The sequence below is a fragment of the Drosophila erecta genome, unplaced genomic scaffold (genome assembly GCF_003286155.1).
Source record: "Drosophila erecta strain 14021-0224.00,06,07 unplaced genomic scaffold, DereRS2 tig00000021-arrow-pilon, whole genome shotgun sequence".
Taxonomy (NCBI): Eukaryota; Metazoa; Arthropoda; class Insecta; order Diptera; family Drosophilidae; genus Drosophila; species Drosophila erecta.
The window spans coordinates 11,945,700-11,969,106 of record NW_020825198.1 but is presented as its reverse complement, the minus strand read 5'-3'; the positions used below and the strand labels follow the sequence as shown (position 1 = coordinate 11,969,106).

The window sequence follows — 23,407 nt, the reverse complement described above, 5'->3', positions numbered from 1 at the left end:
CGCAGCAAAGGCCAAAAAAACCGGGAAACGAATACAATTTTACGAATATGTAAATAGTTTTTGACAAAAGATGTTGTCACTGCATCAAGTTGGGCGGTGGCCGCAAAAATCCAAAATTAAAATTTTCCAGCACACACACACAAAAAGGGGCAAAAGTTTGCATTTTCGGGCTGCAACAAAATTAAAACATGCCACAAAGCGCGGCACGTCGAAGATGCAGCAGCACACACGATGGGGCACAGGACGAGCAAGGACCAGCAACGGGCTGCTGTGTCAAGAAAAGCAGCCACAGCAAAGCCTACAAATGTCGGGGAGGAGATGCTGGCGGGACGTTGATGAACCCCCCGTGGAACTTTCATGAGCCAAAGCCAACAACATTACAAATTTACACAGCTGCGGGCGGGAGGTGGGCTGTGCGACGTGGTCGGAGTGGGCGGAGATCCTGGTGATGAACCAGGCGACGTGACGCATACACGTGCCAAGCGAGGGGGGGGCAACGGGGGACGCAAGGACCTCAAAGGAGGCGGAGACATCATCATCATTTTGCACTTTGCGGCAGTGGCAGGGTGGCATTGAGGCTGGGAATGTGTATGCCGATAACGTGACCAACCCGCAGACGACAGTGGAAAAAGTTTGCCAAGCTCTGCAATTTAATTGCGGAATCAAATTAAATGCCTTTTGTGGCTCATCAATGAGGCAATGCGATGCCCTGAGTGTGCGAAAAGTTTGTGAATTATTCGCTGGAAAAAGTGTATTCCTCTTCCCTTAAACAAAATATCCTAAACATCCTTCAACGTACAAAATTCCTGTCATAAGCCAGGAACTCAAGTCATGGCTGCCTTTACACAGCGTTAAATATTAGAGACATACTCTGCATAAAATCGCAGAAATATTTCAAATATATATCATAAAATAATACTTCTTGCCAAGTGCCAAAGAAAAGTATTCTGTGGAAGAATTCATCAGTGTGCAGCATGCAAATTCCTGGGTGTAAATTGGTCTTAATTTCCATTATGCCACGCAGACTGTTGCACACTTGCATGCGGGCCCAAAAGGCCAGGTGTCGTGGGAGCGGAATGTGATGCCACTCGAGTGCACTTTTCCGCCCACCTTATTGTTCCGAGTGCGGTGCTCTGTACAGGCACATATGCTGATGGGAAATTAACCACAGAATCAGAGCACATCAATACGTGGCCCGCAGTTAAAGCGGGTTTGCTGCTCTGAATGCTGCACCTGCTCCTGCTGCCTGGCTGCCAATTCATCGATGGCTTCCGAATGCTTACTCACTGGGAGAATTGGAACTTTAGTGTTCCGGCTTACTTTATATAAATGCTAGTCGTAATCTGCCTTCTTCTGTTCCCAGGCTAAGATATTAAAGCAAAAACGCGAAGTGAGAAGCTATAAATTAATCATAGGTAGGCTCCATAGGATTCCTCTCCCTTTGCATATGGGAAATGCTCGTCCCTGTAATTGATGATTAGACAGCAAATACTAATTTGTGGATACTTTGGCTTGCAGATTGACATCTCCTGTCGGAACACAAAGAACACCGTCAACGCGCTCCTGACGCGCACGAACTTTGTGACACTGAAGTACGTGACCGACGGCTGGGGAACGGATGCGAATGGCTTCAAGCTCGTGATTACGTCGGTGAAGGATCCCAGTAAGTGCAGGCGGATGACGAGTCCGTGCGGTTGCCATTACAAGCCCATTTCCATTGCCTTTCAGAGCACACCTGCAAGGACTTCACCTGCGCCACCCGCGAGTTCTGCATCCATCCCGATCTCCTCTGCGATGGCATCAACCACTGCGGCGACAACTCCGACGAATCCGTGCACAATCTGTGCCAGAGTGAGTACACTGTTAGCCCCAAGTAATTCAAAACAATCACTTTTTAGTTTTGTTAAGTTTTTAGATCTCAATATATTATACAAATATATAATATATGAGTATATGAATATTGATTGGTGTTTGTTGCCCTGCAATTCCAGGTGAGACGAGCAGCACGGTTTTCGGCCTGGACATGACCTGGTTCGTCCTCATTGTCGTGGGTGTCCTGCTCGTCCTGAGTGCGCTCATCGTGGCCGTGGCCATTTGTGTGTGCCGGCGCCAGGACGAGAATGCCGCCAACCAGAACACCGCGCTCCAAGGTAGGTCCTGAATATTGCTGCATTTTCCACGACACTGGCAGAACTAACTAACTATGTTTCTCCCAGTGCACCACACGGCCGACACGAACGGGTCGTCGAAACATCTGCACTACCACGGCATCAGTGTCGGCGGGACACTGACGCGGGAGCACACCCAACTGCCGACGTCGGGAAACTGGCATCACCCTGCGGGACCATCCGGGTACCACCGCACTCCACACAACTACTTGAAGATGGCCACCAAAGTCCGTCCCATTTGGTGCTTGGCAAATTCCGTCAATTAGGTCAAGATCTTTCCCACAACTCCGCCGGGCTCAGCCAGACGAACATCGCCGGAACCGGACATCCCAATGCCAACGCCGTCGGCGCTGCGCAGAAGGACGAGTGGTTCGTCTAGGACCAGGCAACACTGTGGAAGGACCGATTGACTTGAGCACAATAATCTGTACTTTATTAAGTAAATTTATGGATATTTGCAGAGCATTAAATGAAGTGAGTGCAACCTACATATACTTGATAATATCATTATACCATATTTAATCGTATGCCTTACATATCTTTTCAGGACTGTAAGACTATAATTAACAACAATTAGTGTGGACATCACCGCGCAGGGTGTATTATATAGAGATCTCTACTCGTACCCAAGCAGAATCTCGAACGCATTGGGCAGAACCTGCCTGTTCTGTCGGATAACCAATGCACTTGTAAATAGATTATAAATATATCATTTTGATTTAGCTGATTAATACTACAAGCTGGCTACACAAGATCCCACAACCCCATATCCTCGAAAACGAGATGTAATACAGCAGATTCCAAACATCATAATTTTGTGCAAGTATGTTGGCATTTATTTAGAGAATTACATATGTTTAGATGGCAATTAGATTTGAATTACTGCTCTTCGATTAAACACTTAGTTTGCATAGCGGGTTGAGTTCAATATGCACGGATTAAGATCCCCAAAGTAATGTACGAGTATAACGAATCAGATGTAGTCGCAGATTCAGAAAGGTAAACTAACATTTGAGCGAAACAATCGTAAGCATTTAATTGAATTGTGAACAGAAACCGCAAGAAGTATTAAAGCTCAACAGGAATAACCGATAACTGTCATTAATATACAACTTCCGAATCTTACAAATTTGAGATACATAACTGGCTGAGCTGCTGGCCAGGGCGTTTTTACAAAACTTAAGCTGAATTCTAATCGCAAAATGGACACAAGAAGATCAACAAAAACAAGGGATGTACATAAGTAGTCGACAATATACTTACCAAAAATAAAACAAACAAAATCGAAACTTCAAACGCGACTGTCATCTATACAATTTCACCTACCACTTGCCATTGTCCACTTGGAAGTCTGCACTTGCCCGATGATCCGCATCGGATCATCTGGGGATCATGTCGAATCTCCGATAGAAGCAAACATTTCACCGAGAGGAGAGACTCATTCCTCATCAAAGAACCGACAACCGACAACCGAAAACCGAAAACCAATGCTAACGGAAATATTCTGAGACATTAAGGACAATACAGTGAAATCTTTTGCTTTTGATACAACCAAATTGAGAGGGTGTCGTGGCATGCATTTTAACCTACAAAAGTGTCCGAAATACAATTTTCTACAATCAACCAAATGGAATTCTACACAAAATTAAACAACGTTAGCAACGTAAAAATACATAAACAGAGTTGAAACATTTTGCTACAAAATCGAATGATAACGATCATATTATATATTGACGACGAGTATATGAGGAAACATGATATGTAACTTGAGAAAAACCAAACTAAAATGCTTCAAAACGATTGTAGTACTTCCCGCCGTTAATATTTTTTTAATATATCGTACATACTACAAATACAGATGCAAGTCTTAATAATAATACTTAAACTAAGAAGCAATAAGTAAGAATTTTCCGCTGCTAAAGTTCGTCTTTCAAAATACTTCCATAGGTCCGGTTAATTAAACAGTTTAACAGTTTTGTGGCTCCCGAAATTTTCATTTCCCAGATTATAACCGAAATACAACCATATTCGATCTTCGATCTTTTGCTAAGCCAGAAAAAAGAATATCAAATTAAGTAAATAATTTTATATAAATCGGAGAGGATGGCGTTAGGTATACGTTTAACCTGATCAATGCGATTAAGTCAAATTAAATTAGTTTTGTACTTAGCAGTAACGGAAACCCCGACAACTAAATTAACTAATCTTCTAGGCATAAATTGCGCTGAATTCACATGTTGATTTCAACCTTCTTTGGCCCTTCTTTAATTTGGCAAACTACAAGCGTCTTATACTATATCATAAATTATAGGAAAATGGTATTATGATAAATTGAATTTTTAACCAAAATTATAAGCAAATTGTATTAGGCGTCAAATTTTAGAAGAGAATGAAAACCAAGAGGCAACATGCCGAGGGAAACCCATTGAATAGATATATACTATATGTTATGTGTATGGGCTAAAATCGCATTCATGCATGGCAACAAATTAATCTTAATTACTTAAAAACGATGATAATAAATGATACTAATTAATAACTGAATAACCACAAAGCTAATTTATGCAATACAGGAATATTGAATACTGAAAATTATGCGTCAATAAAACGTTTAGGCAAGATTGTATTGTAATATCTAATCGTAATTGTACTCGTAATCGCATGCCTACTCCCCACTGGTGAAAATCGGTTATAGATCATGTCGTATATGAGTGTAGTTAAATATACATATTTACCTTAATACAATTCAATCGGCACGGGAATCGATCGATCGATTGATCGATCAGGAGCAATGGGCCGTGTAGTTTGTAGACCCAGCAGGATCCCGATGATTTGTAAAAGATAAAATAGGCCAGTTTGGATGGATGGGAGATGGATGGGGAGAGCTTTTCGTTTCCCAGTGTAAGTGTTACAATGTGTTAAGAATCATTTTTTAACTTCTACTGTCTCTAAATCTCGAAAAGACTTTGCCGCAATTAGTCTAACTCTAATTATTATATGTAAATGTATCGTACACCGACTATTCCGAAAATGTCATTTTAATGTCTCCTGCTTCACCCACACGACCATACAAATGTGTGATTCAGATAACTAACGAAATCTTGAAGTTCGGTGGAAAATCATGTACACGCAGATGTAAGTTAAGTACTTTTCGTGTGGAGGGCCAAAGGTGTGAACCTCGAAGGATAACTATGGGCTTAAAAGCTATTTAAGTATAGATTGAGCCACGGACAGCAAATCGTAGTGCAAATGTTAGTCAATATTTTGCCATAGAACGTAGCATTATTTTCCTGATTCAGTTACCGCACGCATTCCAAACACAGAAAGTTCACAATAATTAGGTTTTTTTTTTTGATTTGTTAAATACAAAATAAAAGAGAATGCATACCTAACAGCGACGGAAATAACTGGGAGATCAAACAAACTAACCCAAATCGAACGAATGAGCCTAGGGGATCGCGTAAAGTAATGCTTAGCTTTGTGTTAAATTGCTGTTGAATATAAATGTAATTGTACAATGATAATAATTACGATGGCATCAAACACACTCAGACACACAGATCATCCACGAAACACATCAGCCATGAACCATGCAGAAAACAGAACCCAAATCCAAAAGAAACTAATTATATTAAATAAAGAATATAAAACGTTAAATTCAAGTATTTTTTTAACGGATGATTAGCTGAAAGTAAGTGTATGGGTATATTAAATAACAAGGCATATCCCGATGGACTTAAGCCTCAAAGATGTATCTTTAACTATAAAGCAGTATCCCATAAAATTCAATCAGTGCTACTGAAGGACTGAAAACATCAAGGGCTACGAGATAGAATATATATATTATCTGCTGCTTAGACAGTGAACTCCTCCGATGAGGATGCCTCCGTGTCGGCATAGAGGATCATCTCCAGGTTCCGCATCCTGCGCTTCTTCTCCTGCCGGCGCTTGCAATGAATTTGCGCGAGGCAGTTCAGCGAGGATACTATGAAACAGGTGACCATGATGAAGGCCAAGAGCTCAAAAGCCCGAACCAGAAGGTTCAGATAAGCCAGGGATTCGGAATTGCCTGTTCCGTGCATCTGCTGCTTCGTGGATCGCAGAAGGTCCCTGATCATCTGCTCCATCGGGGGTCCCAGATAAGGTAGCTTGCCCAGAGCGACCACAAACTTATCCACTATATTCTCGGTCAGAGAGGCGATAACGAACAACTGCTGTATGGTGGCTTTGACCAATGCCTTGCCGATCAGGGTGGCCACAAAGAACTTCCAAAAGGGCACCAGAAAGTGGCCGCAAGTTATACCGGCCAGGTCGAACAGAGGATTGGGAATGCTGGCGCAGAGTAGTATTCCCAGGAAGCCCACTTTTCGCATTACCCGTTCCATGAACAGCTTGGCACGGTCAAAGATGCCCAGCTTTCCGCTCATTCGCTTTCCATCCAATAACTTGTCTCCCTCCGCTCCATCCAACTCCTTGCCGGAGAGTCGTGCTCTACGTGCCACAAAATAAGGCGGCAACTCCCCGAGAGCAGTGCCAATGCCCCAGAGCAGCGCCTCCGGACGCACCTTTGCTAAAATTTGCCAAACATCTGGGCAATTCCGCTGGTACGGCTCCTGTGGACAGACCTTCATGTCCGGATACGGAGGAGTGGGAAATTCCAGGGTCTGACACTCGTAGGCGGCCAGAGTAACTGCTGCTAGGTGGGGTCCCAGGTAGAGCAGAAAGGTGTGCAGCCCGGTGCCAAAGCCCACAGATGACAGCACGCCCAGCCCCAGCCAGTAGACCGCAAATCCAAACCTCTGCTTGCAGAAAATCACGAAATCCGCATGTGGTCCCGGCAGTAAACAGAAGATGCCCAACAGAAGCAGAACGCCCATCAGCCACAGATTCAACAGCCTTGCGGTGAAGGATAGCAACAGTTGACCGGCCTCCAGGCTCCCATACTTCAAAGTCTGCACTGGACGACGCCACAGAACCAAGGACTTCCATTCCAGCCGCTCTTGGACCACTTCATCGAAGGGATCTATTTCATCGACCAATGCAGTGTTTGTTGCCGCAGTGTAGTTGCTGGCAGCCATGATTGCTGCTCCTTTTTCCACACTAGGCACTGTGCTATACAGTGTTTTGAGTCTAGTGCCCAGAAGATTTTGATAAGAGTATTCACCCATAGCAGCAAAGTCGACTATGATTTTGTGTTTCTTTAATAACATGTAAATAAGATTTTGAATTCAGGTAAATAATAATAAGGTAATAATTATGTCGAAATTAATATCTCGAGCCTCTTCATTCAGTATACTGTATTTATAGTATGAATAGTTCTTATATATGAGGATTTCTTAATTAGTTTGATCTGTTGTATTATAAAGCGTTTTATGTTGCCAAAAATTCAAAGGACCAGGGGGCAAAGGTTTAAGCCTGCCCTCGAAATACTCATTTTTTGCAGCCTCCAAATGCTCATCCTCGGCCTGATATTTATATGAACTGATCTGAGTGATAAAGTTCTCGATTTCTGAATTCTCTTGCGACCCAACTGCCTCGTCCTTCAAAACGTGCAACATTTTAGCACTGCATTAAATAATCGGTTAATAGGAGTTTACAAACAGAATATTGAACACTCACATGGTTAAAAAGTGCGATTCGTCCAGGCGCAAATTGACCACCATATTTAAGATATACTTCATTGGCAAAAGACGATTCCGGTGACTTGAATTGGTAAGCTCCAATCTCCTAATGCGCATGTTTTTGATCAAGAGATTGAGCGAATCTTTAAAGATAATTAAACGCAGCAGCCAGGAGTCGAAAGCGCTGGAATTGTTATCAATCAGTCGAAGATGGGCAGTTAGGGCACTCAAACCCTTCCTGTTCAGGTTGGAATCTTTGTAAATATGCAACTGAATTACGGACATGCAATAGACATAGCTTTCAATCCGATACTCTATTAAAACATTTACAAGCTCTATAATTTCGGAGTCCAGATATTTTATTGAAGACTAGAATTAAAAGAACGTATTATAAAAGTTAAAATTTGGTTTTTAATTCTCCGATTTGTTCCAAAAAAAACCCTAAAGCTTACCATTTTGTATTGCATTAGTACCTTCCATATTCGATTGGTGGGAGGGTCGAATTTCTCTGTCTTTATAAGTAGACGAAACAAATAATGCATATCGGTAACATAAGTATTGTAAAGTATTTCAGGCAGTGATTCACGTTGTAATGGCATTATTATTTCCAAGATCCTATCATATGCAAAAGAGTCAAGGATTGAATATGGTAGCTGGTTGATGTGCAATATGAGAATGGAGCAAACAAAAAACTTTGCTCGTTTTAAGTCTATGTTTTCCTTCCTCAGTTCGGAAACGCAAAAGTCTTGCAGGCGCTTTACCAATGCAGATATCTTTTCGCTCATCTCGTCGTTCGAATCTTTGAGATCTCCGTGCAAAAGAACCAGCATGGTAGCCAAACTTTCGGACCCATAAAGAGCTGAAATGCAAAAACCTTAATCAATTGTTTATTCCTAAAAACCCGTCGTACCTTACTTATATTTTCATTTAGTGTAGGCATTTCCAGCACAAATTTGGCGAGTGTTTCGTAAATGTCCGCCACATAGCGAACATGAAGCTTATTAGCTATTAGGACGGCATGGACGCGCATGTAGCTTTTGGCATATTCCTTCAAGAGCTCCTGCATTTCTGGGCTCTCGGGATCGGTGTTGTTCAGCTGGTTCTGCAATGAAGCTTGCTCATCTCGCAAAGCCCTCGACGTAGAAGTATGTATCTGAATGTTCCCAGTTGCATCCACGGAACGCGATATATTCACGTAGAGCCGATGGTACTCATTCTCGTTGATGGTATCATCATTCAGAAAATTATCCAGACAGCTGCTCTCCAAGTTTAAAAGCAACTGCAAGAAAGTTGTAAATAAGTATTAAATAGATAACTCTAATTATACTGTTAAAGTTTACCTCAGCATCACACTCTGCTACTGAATCAAAATCGATCAAACCATAAATTCCGTAGATCAGCGGTCGAGTGCCATTTTGGTTTGATGAGGCCTTCAGAATACGAGGCCAACAGCGCAGAAATTCGTTGATCTGGTCACGAGCCACTGGCGATAAGGAATACTCTGCCATATGCATTTCAAAGATTATGCTTGCGGATTGCGCAGCAATAAGGCTCAACTCAATACGAACATTCCGAGCAGTGAGCACAAGGGCGTAGAAGTCGAACTCCTGTAGCGCGGGAAAATGCTGAATAAGAGTCTTTAGATACCGCGTCAGTTCATTACGAAACTGTTCATAGGTGATATTTTTTCTGGGATTTTGCGGGATCTTCACGTAGGTCTCCAGAATGTGCTGTGCTATTTCCTGTTCTTGGTGCTGGCGCTGAGAAAGCGTAATGTAGAGCTTGGCTGCCGTGGAAGCGACAGTTACCGATGAAACTGACATTCGCATGACGAGATGCAGTAGCTCCTCGTGGAAACGTTTTGTAAAGCACTCTGTACTGGCTATATTTCTATAATGAAGAAGAAGGTTATGGACACAGGTCAAAAATTATTTAACTTCAATAGTATATAGTCGTATACCTTTGAAGAGCCATCAAATACTTCAGTGTGGCCAAGAGCAAAGGTCTGGAATTGCTGTCCTTGAAAGTTTCAAACTGCAGCACAACATATTTCATAGAAATCAGTTCATTGGTAAAACAGCGCAAATTATGTCTGTCTTCCGATCTTTCGGCAAACTGCCTAATCATGGCCTCTAAGAACTCGTAAGCCTTAATGTAGCAGTTGTCCTCAGACATCTGTTAGGATAAAGTAAGTTCATATGATGATAAATATAATGGATTAGGTCTTACCACAACCGTCAGGATGCAGTATACGAAATCCAATGCGGATTTCTCGCTACCGCAGAAAGTTTTGTAGTGCTCCCGAAAAATGTCCAGCATGGGCGGAACCACCACATTGCAGGTTTCCTGGTAGCTGCTCGGGAATCGATCGAAAAAACAGAAACGCTTGCTTTAAAATTTACATAAATTGTGAAACATTTTAGGAGCATCATTTGAATCAATGTTATGCATGTAGATTCAATAAGCTAAAGCTATTTTTACTATGGCTCTGAACTGGTTCCACAAATAGGTATCACTTATACGAGTATATCGTAATTATATTATACTAAAGTGCATTAAATCGTATTACACTTACAATATGCCATAGCGAACGTCCACGGCAAGTGCTAGGCAAATGCCCTTGAGGCCCGAAAAGTTTTCATATGTGGGTAGTAATTTGGACAGTCCGCCAAGGATGCTGAATGCTGAGAAAAGGTATTCGATTGGTACGACTATATGGTATTGGTATAGCCACAGTGAAACTACATAACGTACACATTCTGGCCAGCGGTTCGCAGAGGAATCTATCCACAGAGGTGCTGTTGCTGAGCTGCATGTTCCTGCACATCGCTTGCACCACCTTGATCCACTTCAAAATCAGATTCAGGTAGCAAGGTAGCGGCTGCGTGAGTTCATCGAACCTGGTGCCCTGTGAATCTTTGGCCAGCAGTTCGCCGACTTGGGCCAGCAAACGGGGCAGGCGATCCAGGAACTTGTCCAATTCGCTCATCACCAGTGGCACCGGATCGAAGATATAGTTGGGATTGGCATCGCGATACGGATGATCTTGCGTCTGGCTGAAGGCCCGGACGCTCACGTTGAAATTAAGGCCCAGGACACGGAAGCACTGGCCCACAAACTGGTGGGACACCTTCACAATCCAGTTATCCGGGTCAGAGGTCACGGCCTGCAGAAAGGCAATGGCGAATTCTCTGGCCACTGTCTGGATACCACTTTAGCCATCGCAAAAGCATTCAACACTATAACAACATCATGCATACTCACTTCCGAATTACCAACTGTCGAAATGGCACTTACAAATTCCATTTAAATTCCATTTACTTATAGTGACGCCAAGTTTTGAAAACTTCCATTAACTGAGCGTCCCTGCCAGTGCTGGAAATGGTATTGAAATGGACCGATAAGCTGATCAATGAATATCGATTAATTTTTGGCGCACAGAAACAATGCAAATAGTTTATCAACATGAATTTAATTGTTTATTAAATATTTGGAAACATAGTAATTATATTGTATTACTACTTATATTTTCATAGGTTCCGATCATGTGACTTGTGAGTATAACTGAATAGTTTATCTAATGTATCTCTTTCAGTCATCTAATTGGTAAATTTGCAAGTCTTAATGGACTCGTTATCTACTTCCAATCCATTTTCCTACTTTTGAGGAGCATTACATTATTTTGGGATGCCAATTGTACGCCATTTAAACAAAATCCAAAGTTGAGATTTCCAACAAACAGTTTATTGAGTAAATATTCATAAATGTACATTCTGTATTCAGTAACACAGGGCATATGCTACTAAATGCATATATTTACAGCGAAGATGCACATGTAAAATTATAAATGTCTAAGCTTCGAGCAAGCAAAATGCGCTAATAATACAAAATTACATTATAAATATTTCATGTTTACTAAGTATGTAACTAAAGTAGAAGCCTAAATTAAAGTAAATACAGTGTTCTTCAAATCAAATCAAATTTGCAATTTTTGCGCCAGATCAACAACTTATGTTTTGGTGAAGAAATTCCCTAAAATGCCAATACTTGAATACGCCAACATTTTAAATGCGACCAAACTGTTTTACTCTTGCCCAAGGCAAAATGACACTTGAGGTTTTAGTGGTTATCAAATAGACTGTGAGACAGGCACTGTAGTTAGTAACCTCTCCGATTCCACTATGCTCTTAAAGTTAAGCCAAGTGTGGCAGCAGATCTGATCTTTTTGGTTTGAATGCTAAAATACGTCTTGTACTTGGATTCCCTGGACATTACCATCTCCTGCACTAGTACTTCTTAAGTTGTTCGTAGGAAATAAAAAATATAATATTCCACGGACCCATTCTCACCCACGTGGGAATGAAACCTTTGTATAGGGCGGGGAGTCCTTCGTTCCTGATAGTCTGTACAGCGCAGTCAAGACTGCCGCTATACAGCTTTGGTGTGGCTGCTGCCGTGACCACTCCATTCATAGTTACGCTAACGTGACGCTGGTTCATCAGACGCGTCTGCAAGAAGAAATAAGTCAGTACAAACTAAACGGATGCTAAGGCTAAAGTGATTTTATACCCTGATTACGTCAATAGGCGTTGAGGCAATGGCACTGCCTAGACTGGCAATAAAGCTCGAGCTGCAATTGAAGAAAATTAGCTATTTAAGCGCACTATGCTCACGAGTGCTTTACGTTACTTACATGAAATGATTGGCCACGTGATCTCCAAAGGCATTCATCAACTGCAGCTTGCAAAAGTCGTACACCGGCAGCTCAACAGAGGCGATAACCACGGCGCGCTGAGCCGTCGGACCCACCCCGCGCCAGAGTCCGCGAACGCCCTCGTATTTGTAGATCTCCCCAAAACAGCCCAGCAGTCCCTTGTGCTGTCCCTTCCCATGCACCTGCATCCGCACCTTCAGCACGTCCGTGGGATTAGCAATAGCCGAAGAGATCGCTCCTGCAGCCGCCGCGCAGAGAATATTGCTCCACACCCGCTCGCTGCCGTCCTCATTCGTCAGCATACCGCGTTCGTTGGCCAGCTTCTTGAGTGTGTAGTAGGTTCCAAACTTGATGGTGCCATAGGTCGCCTGTCTTAAAACTGCCGGCCAAATACTGCAACAATATTTTAGAGTTATCAACCAAGTTATTTTAAAAACCAATCGATTCAGAACTATACAATCTATTGAATTGAACTATGACTTGGGGTCAATATCAAATACGTAGATTAATGGTTTGGCTGCCTGACAAAATTTACCGACTGATTAAACACGCCGCCCCAACAAACAATTTATTTTTGGCCGGCCGTGAGTAATCATTATCAATATATGTCTCCTACAGTGCAATTTCAATAACGTGAACCCCTACGTATGAAATTATGATGCTGCTGCTTAGTTATAAATAAAAGAAATTTCAGCTTTAGCTATTTATACTGAGACAATAATCTTAAAAAACTAACTGGGTGTTTTAAATGATATCAGATCTATTATTAAGCAAATTCTCTGTGATCTTTTTCGACTTTTGGAATAGCCCATTAATGCACCATATAGAGGTTCCACTGTCCGAGCACTCATTATGCTCCCCAACGGACGAACACGTGACTGTCACGTTTGGCGCGATAAGAATGGCATGATGGTACCATGTTTTGGGAACGTGCAACCCGGAGAACCCCCACAGATTCTTACCCGGAATACAGGGCCCTCAGCCCCTCCTCGCGGGAGATTTTCACAAAGGCATCGGTCATGCCGCGATATCGCAGCTGGGAGAAGGTTTGGTCGATTTTCTGACCTTGGACTTGGAGGCGCGTCTTCGTTGTGTCGATAGGAAAGGTGCCTGCAATGCATAGATTTGTTTACAAAGATTCGATCGGGGCGATAGCAGCTATAACTGCATATAGCCGACGCCCAAGTAAAGGGGCGTGGCCTGTTGTATACGCTGCTGCTTGTTGTTTACCAAATTCCGCCGTGATAGAGGCGACTCCGCCGTAAACGAAAGGCCGCCAATCCTTCACTTCACCCATTTCCGGCGCCGCACCTGTTGATGTCCGGAATCGAAACGAATTGCGCTTGCCCCACGGAACCGCCTCGCTCTCGCCGCTTTGTTGCGCAACGAATTAGATAACCAAGCGGTTTTATTGGGATTCCATCGCTTAAATACTTTAGTTACCTTAAGTTTAGAGACAGAAACAAAAACAATAAAAACAACTGGGAGGCTATTATTCAGTGTGGTCGCAACTTTTTGCACCCGGAATACCGACAAATCTCGCGCACCCCTTTGGTCACACTGTACAGCGGGAAAAGGATTTCCCGCCAAATTTGAATTGCAAAGAAGCATATCATCTAGCGAAAAAAAACTAAGATGATCAATATTATTATATTTATAATAACATATTTTTTTAGAGTTGGAAAACTTCGAGCGATGAATCAGTCCTTGATAGAAAACTTAGCTTTAAATGAACGATTCTACACGATCGAATTCGAAAATTTCAAATTTTTTAGAGCATTTGAATATATTAAGGACTTGTATTATATTAAGTAATTAACAAATATGTTATAACTTTTGTAGGGAAAATATATATATTAATAGAAATGCAGATTTATTTATTTGCATCAACTTAAGATTAAAATATACGCTTCTGTAGTTTATAGCCCAGTCTGTATATTTTATTTGAAAATTAATAATAATAAAATACCGATTAGATATTAGCCAACGACAAATATTAATCGTAACGGTGCGATAGCATCAAAACAAATCGTTCACGATTCACAAGTCAAATAAAAAGTGGACCAAGAAACTCCGTCGTGCGACCAGTTTCAAATGAATATTTCATTCGCCACCGGTAACAAGTCGTATTAGCAACGACGATCTGGGAATTCCTAGTGAACATACCCATAGCCCTGGCCCCGTGGTCCATCTGGGAATCCAGTGGTTCAGGTTCTCCAGCGACGACCTTAGATGGCATTTCGCATTTGTTTTTTTTACCATTTTGCCCATCTTTCGGCATTTGTTTGGTTTGTTTCGCTGGCAAATACGCATAATTATGGGTTGTTTTCGGCAAACGAAACGAAAATCTGCTGGCAATGTTTACTGCCATTTTTCTATGTTTAATTCACGTCACTTGCCGCGAACCCGGATCGTGAAAGTCACCGGCGAGATCGGGAGATCCAGTGGGTTAAACCCGAAAATGGAGCCGAACAAAGCCAACAAAGAATTTGGTGAATTTAATCTCTTCATCCCATTCCCATTGTTAGTCGCTGGCATAAATGTAATTTAATCGTTTCCAGCTTACTTTATTTTTTCTCAACTTTTTTGCCGGTTTCTCTGCTAAGTGATTTCTGCCAGCGGAGCGTTAAATTCAAAATGCGGGGGAGCCGTCGCTTAAATAAAGCGTTTCGAATGTGGGCAAATAAAATTAGCAGTTTTATTCAGGCAGTCTAAAGTGCCTGATCGGATTAATTGAAATAAAAATGCGTATCGGAACATTAAAAATTACAAAATACTCGAAACTTGTTTAGCAACTTTGCGAATGCGCTTAATGGTTTGACAATAAAGTAGATTAACGTCGTTCGTTGAATGTGATCAATCAATTCTTAATGGTCAATTTAGGAAAATATTCAAAGGAAATCCACTTCGAAGCACAGCAGTTCTTTTAACCAAAAGCATGCCAAAATGGCTAAAGACATAAAAACACATAATTTATCAAGGAATAACCAGAATCGTTGCTAATGTATATGTAGTATTAATTTTCCGTATTAAACCATCCCTTTCTCCATTTATTTCCTGCAAATTAATGAGTGTTTGAAACTTCAACGAACAGATGAGCGCGTGCCAGCCACAAAATTGCCTCAGATATTCAATATTTCAAGATATGAGCACCTACCTATACCTATTTGGGCATATAAGTTGACGGCTTTTGGGCCTGGTTAGTCACATGATTGGCATGCGGAAATTCCCCAAAATTATCCATTCCTTATTTGATTCGATTTTTGTGTAATGGAATATTTCGGGATGTAATCCGCCAAAATAGCAATACAAAGGGAATTTGTCATATCAAAAATATTAATGAACTGTTTTTTGTAAGACAAGATCCAACTCAATGTTAATTACTAAGAATGTCGAAATGCTTGCTCAGCCTCGGTGGATCTAATTAACTTAGTCATGGCATAACTAAATTAGTCGGAAAGGCTTCCTTATGACTTTAATGAAGCTTATTTTGTAGAAGTACCATGCAAACAAAGAAATTAACAAATTCTTAATCATCACGAGACATGGCTGCTCTAAAAAATGGTCTTAACGCAATAAAATTCGATTTAAATTCAATCCCAATGCAAAGTTAATGACTAAGTCGCTTCCAGTCTAGATTCCAAATTAAATTAAATTCCGTTCTGGTTGGTTATATCAAAAGGGAAAAAACAAAGGCTTTGAATAGTCCGGCACATATTTAATGAATTTTAATGTGTGTCTTAAATTCTATATTATTTAAATACTACACGTTATGTAAAACCTGTAGCTCCTTAGAATATGGAAGCATTTCAATCTAGCCGAGCACTTTCATTTAGATTGATGCCCAATTTCGAAGGCGTTTCTAGTTCGACAGCCCCAATTGGGCAAATGGAATCCCAGATCAATCAGCTAATGGCTCTATCAGGTATTCCCCAAAACGGTGGGCGAGCGGCGTAAAAGGGAAAGAAATTTCTTTAATCCCAGACTCTATAAATTAATTCGAATCAAATTTGCATATTTAACACGATGGCTTTGTTTACCGTTCGAGAGTAAAAACCCCGATCATCGAAATCCGCATACGAGCAGAAGCTAATTCGAATCGAGTCTGGCGCCAAAGAAATTGCCAACAATCCATCAAGTTATTTGAGCTCCACGTCCGCTCCATGTGCTAATCGATTTTTGGGAATGTTTGTGATATTAAATATATAAAGGGGTATGTTTTTTAGCCAGCCGATCGGCGTGAAGATTTTATTACACATTGCCGTCGCTACCGTCGCCGTGGTTATAGACATATAGCCGGATGGACCGGTCTATTTTCCTATGTCGAATCTACGCCGATTATGCAGGAATTCCAGATGCGACCACGTCTGTCGCGTCTCCAAGTCGCCACAGTAAATTTTGGGAATCTGACAGATTTTATGGTATATGCCAACCCAATACTCGCATCATAAATTCAGTTCCAGTCGGGCCCATTCGAACTATGAAAAGAAGGTTGGAGTTTGTTGCGCACAAGTTATGATCTGAAATTCCGTAACATTATGTAGAACAATCGGGAATCCCAAGATATACTTTTATACTTTTATCATTGTACTGAAAATAAGCATATCAAACGAATATTTTGCACGCAATGGTCTTGAAGTATAATCTTTCTACAGCCCAAGAGATAATGAATTTGCCTCGAATAAAGAAACCACGAAAATACACATTGTACATGCTACATTCTATTGAATACTTCTATAAGCCAAACTACTTATCACCTTTTCAATGCGATGGCAAGGACGAAAGTGGAGTGACTTGGCCAATAAGGCGGTGGTAAGCCCCTTGTCCTCGGCCATCCAGTTATGGGCCAAAACCTGTGCCATGTTCCAGCGAAGTGAATGTTAACGATGGACTCATGCATAATGCATCGCGCCCGAGCGGCAATTAATCAACAATTAATTTTTATATAAATTGATCGTTTATTGGCTGAAGGCAGAAATTACCTGCTCGCTACCGTGTGCGCCGCTGGGCTGAAGGTGGAAAAAGACAATATTAATTACTAATTATGCGCGGCGTCAAAACAACAAAACTAAGGCACATAAATATTTATCGATTTGTCTCTGGCTCCAGTCACCAACTAGCAGCCAGAATGGCCTGATACATTATGTGCACAGATGTATATACATGTGTATATTGTGTATATTTTCCTCTGGAGATCGATGGTCACATGGACATGGAGCCCGCGAAGTTGGCGATGGCACGTAGGCCAACAAGTTGGCAATAAAATCAAAACGTATAAACAATAAATCAACGGCAAATCGGCCGCTACGAATGGAATTTTTAGCATAGTTCATTGGGGAACGACCTTATCGCTCTGCCCAGAGCCCTGTGTCAAGAAATCAGCAAATACCTCGCAATACAGCCAGTCCCAGTCCGGCCATAATTAATAAATTCCAGCGTGCGCCGCTGGATGATTCGCTCTTTGGATTCGACCAAGCTGGAGCTCCGGCAAACAAACAACAAAACACAACACAACAAAACAAGAAACAAAACACGAAACAAAACACAAATTGACGTCACGCTGGCCCAAGATATTGGCGATCCTCGGCAAGTGCGACATACGTATCAAGGCTTGCCGGTGGAAATGGAAACGGGTTAAACGGGTACGAGTGTTCGAGTGTTCGAGTGTTCTGGTGTGGAAGCCCAGCTCCCCAAGATCCCAAGCCTCCAAGCTTCCAATCTTCCAAGCACCAAACACAAACAACGGGGTCTTAATCAAAAATGTTGGCTGGCTTCAAAACAACGCGCGAAACAATTGGGTTGATCGAGAAGTTGACCAGTTTTCCTGGAAACTTTTAAAAATATAGGAACTAACAGCTACTAGCATGGGCTAGTAGATATTAGTAAACACTTGTATCTCAGCTGAGCATTAATCATACGCAGTGTTGACGCATTTCCTAAAAACGTAAATTGCTATTTATTGATAAAGATTGCATAAACATATAGTTCTATAGATCATGTTAGGCTGAATAATTATACCAGGCCGATGATTTTCATGTCACATTTGGATTTATTGCTCATACGCAGTGTTGACACTTGAAAACAGCATTTGTTAAAAAAAAAGTATTAGTTAAAAATAAATAAATAGGAAAATACCTGATTGATCTGAGTCCGAGGGTGTAAACTTTTGGCACTGACTGTGCGCAGGTCTTCAGCTTGTAATAAAAGCACTAAAATGTCGGGAAGCGACTAGTTTTCATTAAGAGTTACGCCTTCTGTTCGCAAAAAAGTGGCGGACGCGACAAGTTGGCGTCAGCCAAATGGGATAATGAGACCGGCAGCAGCAATTTCAGCTTCCAAGCCATGCCAGGTTCATCAACCTACTGGGCGAATATATTTCCAATACATTAGGGCTCTTATTTAAGTGCAGCAATTTAAGCAAGCTGAAATTACATACACGGGGAATTCGTATCAAACATTGGGAGCTCCGGTAAAATGCTGTTGACACCTGAATGTTTATAACGTTTTGATTGCGATCAGTATGGAAAATTATCGAAATATATTCGTTTACCCAAATGCTATAAGCAATTTGTTAATTACCCAAATACAATAAGCGTTTTGTTAATTAGATCAAAATTGGTTGAATTTCTACTTTTTATGCTAATATACAGAATTTTTAATTACAAATAGCAAAGCTTACGAACAAAACTCTGGTTTATCTGAAAGTTATTCGCTTCAATGATATACGTTTGCATGCAATAAACTAAAAAAACATTCATTTTGTATTTATTTTTAAAAAGCTCTTCTTAGTTATAGCAATTGTTCTTTGAACTCCTACACTTCGATCTTAAAGACCATTCCGGCCATCAGTAGTCAGCATTTTCCCTGAGCTCTTTGCACATCTTCAAAGCACCGACTGGCCAAATTTGGTAAGATCTCTTAGCCGCATTTAGCAGTGATTCGCTCGGCTAGCAATCCATTCGATGCGCCTCGACAATTGCCGGTTAAGTGGGGCTCGTCTTGCTCAGCGAAGAGCAATTTGTGACCATTTGTGAAGATCAGGAGTGGGCGACCCCGCATTCCAATGCTAGGCACACCCAGACACCTGGCCAAATCGGGCCGAATTATTAATTGCGCAAAACTGCAAAATAATGCAGAACAATGGCCCGGCATATTGGGGTGTAAAAGTATTTCGCCAGCTCATGGTGATAGCTCTCCAAATACTATAGAGAAACCATAGCCCCGCAGTGGGACGAGGTCCGTGAGATTTATGGCGCGCGCCCAACTTCGGAATATCCCAAGCCCCCGCGTCGAAGAAGAAAACATGTGCTTCGCTTTGGCCCAGGTATGGAGAGCCAGATCTGGAGAGATATAGCCCGATCGTGGGCTCTCTGCGCCTCTCGATGCCGAGTGACTTAAATATGGGTGCTGCCAGCGAAGTAGCTTCAGTTGGTTACTGAATTTCCGACCGTACACAGCTCCCAAGAAGCCCAAACAGCTCAAGTTAAGCGCGCAAAAGACCGCAAGTGTATGAAAATACGAGAGTGGAATCGCACCCAATCGTACAGAATATTGAAACACTTATTTTCAAACTTAAAATACAAAAAACTCAACTGCAAAATGCAAGTGGATAAAGTTTGTGCCGCCATCACGCTCATCGCAATCTTCGCCAGCGTTGTGGATGCAGCAATTTACTCCCAGCCCGCCATCTTCCATCCAGGTAAGGATTCGTTACAAAATAGCGATCGCTTTAATATTATCCTTTTTTTTTATGTCAGAACTTTTTTATTTATTTCGGAAAAGTGTTAAGCTTAAAGCCTCTTCTTATTTACAACAAAAGAATTAATTTATTTTTTTTAGCTTAAGTTAACATAATTTAACTGCAGTTGCTATTGTCTCAAACATATTAACGGATTGATAACACATTAATGTCCATTTAAGCTAAATGCTTTATAATATAAACTATGACCCCATCTGTTAAAATTGTTCGAACAATAAGTTTTATTGCGGCATTGAGAAAAACGTGAGCTTTCCATTAGAGTTTTGCTTAAAGCTGAATGCGAATTAATATGATTTAAAATTCCATTAACTTGATGCATGCCTATGCAGTTTTCCAATTAAGTTTCCAATTAAATGGCGACCTTTTCCAGCCACGAAAAACAATAAAAAACGAAACTTTGATAGTACCTGGCAGTCGATTTTATGATTGATTTACGATTGTTTCGTTGATTTTTCGAGGTCTAGCATTAGCTCATACTCAATTGGAAATTCAATCTGGCGCATCGACGCATTGGGAAAACTTCAAAAACAATTTTTGGACATCGACAGGGGTTTTACGTCAGATATCGAGCAGTTTTTGTTTATAATTAGTTGTCGGGCATGTGAATTACGGGCTGACATGTTTGTGACTTGGCTGCTTTCGCTGACGTCAACAAACACAAATCGAAATGGTAAACAAAAGAAATCAATGAATACGAATAACGCAAAAGCCGAAAACGAAAACAACAAAAGATGAAATTTGTCAAGTTATTGGCCCCCTTTCGGTTGTGTAGCAGATTCAGATACAGATACAAGTAGAGATAGATATGAATTTCGGTTTTTGGGTTTTTCGCATTCGCCAAAAATTAGCATAAGAAATGTGCTGATGTGGTTATTATTCAAACGCTCGACTAATTTGCATCGCTATGCGGATTTAAGTTAGAAAACTTATCGATTATCCCCTGGACAGATCGCCAAATCGCCAGATCGCCAGATATTTTCCTGCTGCTAAATTATTCATGCGTGAAGGTCGTCCAACGTCTTTGACTGGGAATACCTGGCATCTCGGCGACTGGCTTACTAATCTATAAGAAATTATCGCGGACTGCTTAAAAATAGGCGATGAGTTCACGCGGCCGGCGATTAAGTGCACAATTGGCTAGAATGCGTGTTCTTCTACTCTTCGAGTGGTAAATTAATGGCGAGTGTCATTAATCAAACTTACCCTTCTATTCGGTAATTTATTTTTGAACCCAACAACTCAACAATTCCCCGCCGCAGGCAGTTCGTTATAAATAAAAGCACGAGTGCGCCGTACGCGCTACATAGCCATCTGTCAGCTCGACTTAGTGCTCGAGGTTTAAAAATAAATGCCAGTCCCCGGTGCCAAATCGTAACCACAACCGCAGGCTGTTCATACCTCTTGTCTCTGTTGTATTTTTATCCCAGCAAGCACCCAGCCGCCACTTGTGTGCCAATTTTCATGTCGAATGACTGTCAAGTTCGTGCCTTAAGTCTTTCGTTTGCTCCGCCTGTGCAAGTCATGTATAGTTACAAAAATAGATCTTTTCTCCAAAGCAAAAATTTACGTTGCCTCAGGTCAACTCGAGAGCTCTCATTTAAAAACCATTTTAAATATAGAAAATAAGTAAACTGCCTTTTTTGCTCAAAATACTCTTTAAGCTCGAAATCTCCCTTGAGCTGGTTTGTTTGCGATATATTGTTGTTGCTTGTAACCCAGTCAAGTCTGCGATATGCCTGCACATATTTAAATTTCGTACAGACACAGTCACGATTTATAGCCACTTCCTCATAAGCTCGCAAGACGGGGGACAGCGCATAAATAAATCCCGCTAACTACGACAGCATCGGGGAAGCAACAAAGAAGACTGGCCACTTCCGCTTGCAGCACAGTAAACTGAAAACAATTTTTATGCTCTGCCACAGCCGAATGTATTATTTTTCCATTAAGAGCACTAAACTTAAGAGTCTTGACCCTGCCAAACTGGAAACTGATATTACATTTTGATTGTATACGTACAACAGGAAAACTCATTTCATAAGTGGATTTTAATAATGCCAACTAGTGTCTTTGTAGCTTACGTCGGTAGAATAGCTGAAACTTGTATTATTCCTCTGTACTTATTTGGCTCTTCCCTCTGCTTTACAGCCCATCCTGGCAAGTGCTTCGACAAGCTGACCCGCAAGGCCTTGCTGCCCGACAAGGAGTACAAGCCGAAGGGCATCTGCGCGGCGATGACTTGCAGCCTGGAGGCCCGCGAGATCAGCATCGAGACCTGTCCCTATGTGGAGGCCCCTGGCTGTGAGGAGCTGCCCAGCGACCCCAACTGGCGGTTCCCCAAGTGCTGTCCGCAGTTCAAGTGCGTCGACTTCAAGACCGGCAAGGACTTTATCGTCTCGCTGTAGATCGGCTATATGTATAGATCCACCCTATATAGCCGCAACTGAAACGTGATTTTACATAAAATGTATTCGTAGTCTTGTAATACCTGAAAGAGAGAGAGATAGAGTGAAAGCGAGAGCGAGAGCGAGCGTCTGTGTGCGTGTGTGTTTCATTCTTAATTTATTTATTTTAATTTGTAAATAACACATTATCTGCATAAACCCCCAAAACCCCGTCATGTTTGAAAATGTGAACATAATTCAATTTGTTTTGATTTATTCAAAAAGTCCCTGTATGCGATATTTGCAAGTATGACTAACCAACATCCACCAGCTATGTTTAGTCCATAAGATTTAAGCGAAGTAATAAAAAATCAGAAATATGCAAATGTTTACTTTAACGTATTGACTTGGAAACGTGATGGGCAGAGTCATGTCCAAATTTGAAGTTTATTTGCGCCGTCCACCGGATTACGCGCTCTTCTTTTTTTGGACTTTGTCAATAATCCATGAGATTATAGCCGGCTGACTCATCTGCGGACCACTCGTTGGGCAAACATCGCACATGCCGCATGTCAAACGATCCGCAGCGGAGATCCAAATACGATCAAAAGTTTATTGCTCGGAGAGTCCAACGGCTTACCGACTTTGCGCCTGATGCGAATGCTAAGTTTATAGCCAGGTTTATGAAACCCAACAGGAAATGCCGCGGCCTGAGCAATTGAGGTGGCCATCTGCGGATGTTACAAAAATAGAAGCTGAAC

General features: G+C 41.5%; 5 protein-coding genes across 8 annotated transcripts in view; 2 read left to right on the top strand and 3 right to left on the bottom strand.

Moving 5' to 3' along the window:
• LOC6544444 overlaps window positions 1-4,120 on the top strand; it is a 30,917-nt gene extending 26,797 nt beyond the window's left edge. For all 3 annotated transcript variants that reach the window (XM_015157705.2, XM_026977225.1, XM_001972395.3), the window contains 5 exons: window positions 1,519-1,663; window positions 1,729-1,851; window positions 1,992-2,150; window positions 2,217-2,642; window positions 2,716-4,120. In XM_015157705.2, coding sequence (XP_015013191.1) covers window positions 1,519-1,663; window positions 1,729-1,851; window positions 1,992-2,150; window positions 2,217-2,434 — 645 coding nt within the window. In that variant the 3' untranslated portion in view covers window positions 2,435-2,642; window positions 2,716-4,120. The remainder of the gene's footprint in view (window positions 1-1,518; window positions 1,664-1,728; window positions 1,852-1,991; window positions 2,151-2,216; window positions 2,643-2,715) is intronic.
• A 1,871-nt stretch (window positions 4,121-5,991) lies between these two features.
• LOC26526595 (vacuole membrane protein 1) lies at window positions 5,992-7,328 on the bottom strand. The gene has a single exon (XM_015158822.2). It carries the CDS (start codon window positions 7,244-7,246, stop codon window positions 6,023-6,025), a length of 1,224 nt encoding a protein of 407 aa, XP_015014308.2. The 5' UTR covers window positions 7,247-7,328; the 3' UTR covers window positions 5,992-6,022.
• A 115-nt stretch (window positions 7,329-7,443) lies between these two features.
• Window positions 7,444-11,155, bottom strand: LOC6544371. Its single transcript, XM_001972394.3, has 10 exons — window positions 11,054-11,155; window positions 10,544-10,991; window positions 10,365-10,473; window positions 10,019-10,142; window positions 9,750-9,964; window positions 9,130-9,679; window positions 8,705-9,068; window positions 8,242-8,648; window positions 7,788-8,158; window positions 7,444-7,733 (listed from the first exon to the last, which is right to left on the bottom strand). The coding sequence occupies exons 1-10, from the start codon at window positions 11,093-11,095 to the stop codon at window positions 7,505-7,507; spliced, it is 2,859 nt and encodes a 952-aa protein (XP_001972430.2). The 5' UTR covers window positions 11,096-11,155; the 3' UTR covers window positions 7,444-7,504.
• Window positions 11,156-11,511: 356 nt separating this feature from the next.
• Window positions 11,512-14,031, bottom strand: LOC6544370 (mitochondrial uncoupling protein Bmcp). Its single transcript, XM_015158438.2, has 6 exons — window positions 13,947-14,031; window positions 13,734-13,876; window positions 13,466-13,613; window positions 12,483-12,896; window positions 12,359-12,419; window positions 11,512-12,297 (listed from the first exon to the last, which is right to left on the bottom strand). The coding sequence occupies exons 2-6, from the start codon at window positions 13,798-13,800 to the stop codon at window positions 12,076-12,078; spliced, it is 912 nt and encodes a 303-aa protein (XP_015013924.1). The 5' UTR covers window positions 13,801-13,876; window positions 13,947-14,031; the 3' UTR covers window positions 11,512-12,075.
• Window positions 14,032-19,898: 5,867 nt separating this feature from the next.
• On the top strand, window positions 19,899-23,026 carry LOC6544369. Of its 2 annotated transcripts, none has more exons than XM_001972392.3 (2): window positions 19,899-20,202; window positions 22,411-23,026. In XM_001972392.3, exons 1-2 carry the CDS (start codon window positions 20,013-20,015, stop codon window positions 22,665-22,667), a joined length of 447 nt encoding a protein of 148 aa, XP_001972428.2. In that variant the 5' UTR covers window positions 19,899-20,012; the 3' UTR covers window positions 22,668-23,026. The 2 variants fall into 2 exon arrangements, with proteins under 2 accessions (XP_001972428.2, XP_026832663.1); XM_026976862.1 differs by lacking the exon at window positions 19,899-20,202 and adding an exon at window positions 22,302-22,347.
• Window positions 23,027-23,407: the final 381 nt, after the last annotated feature.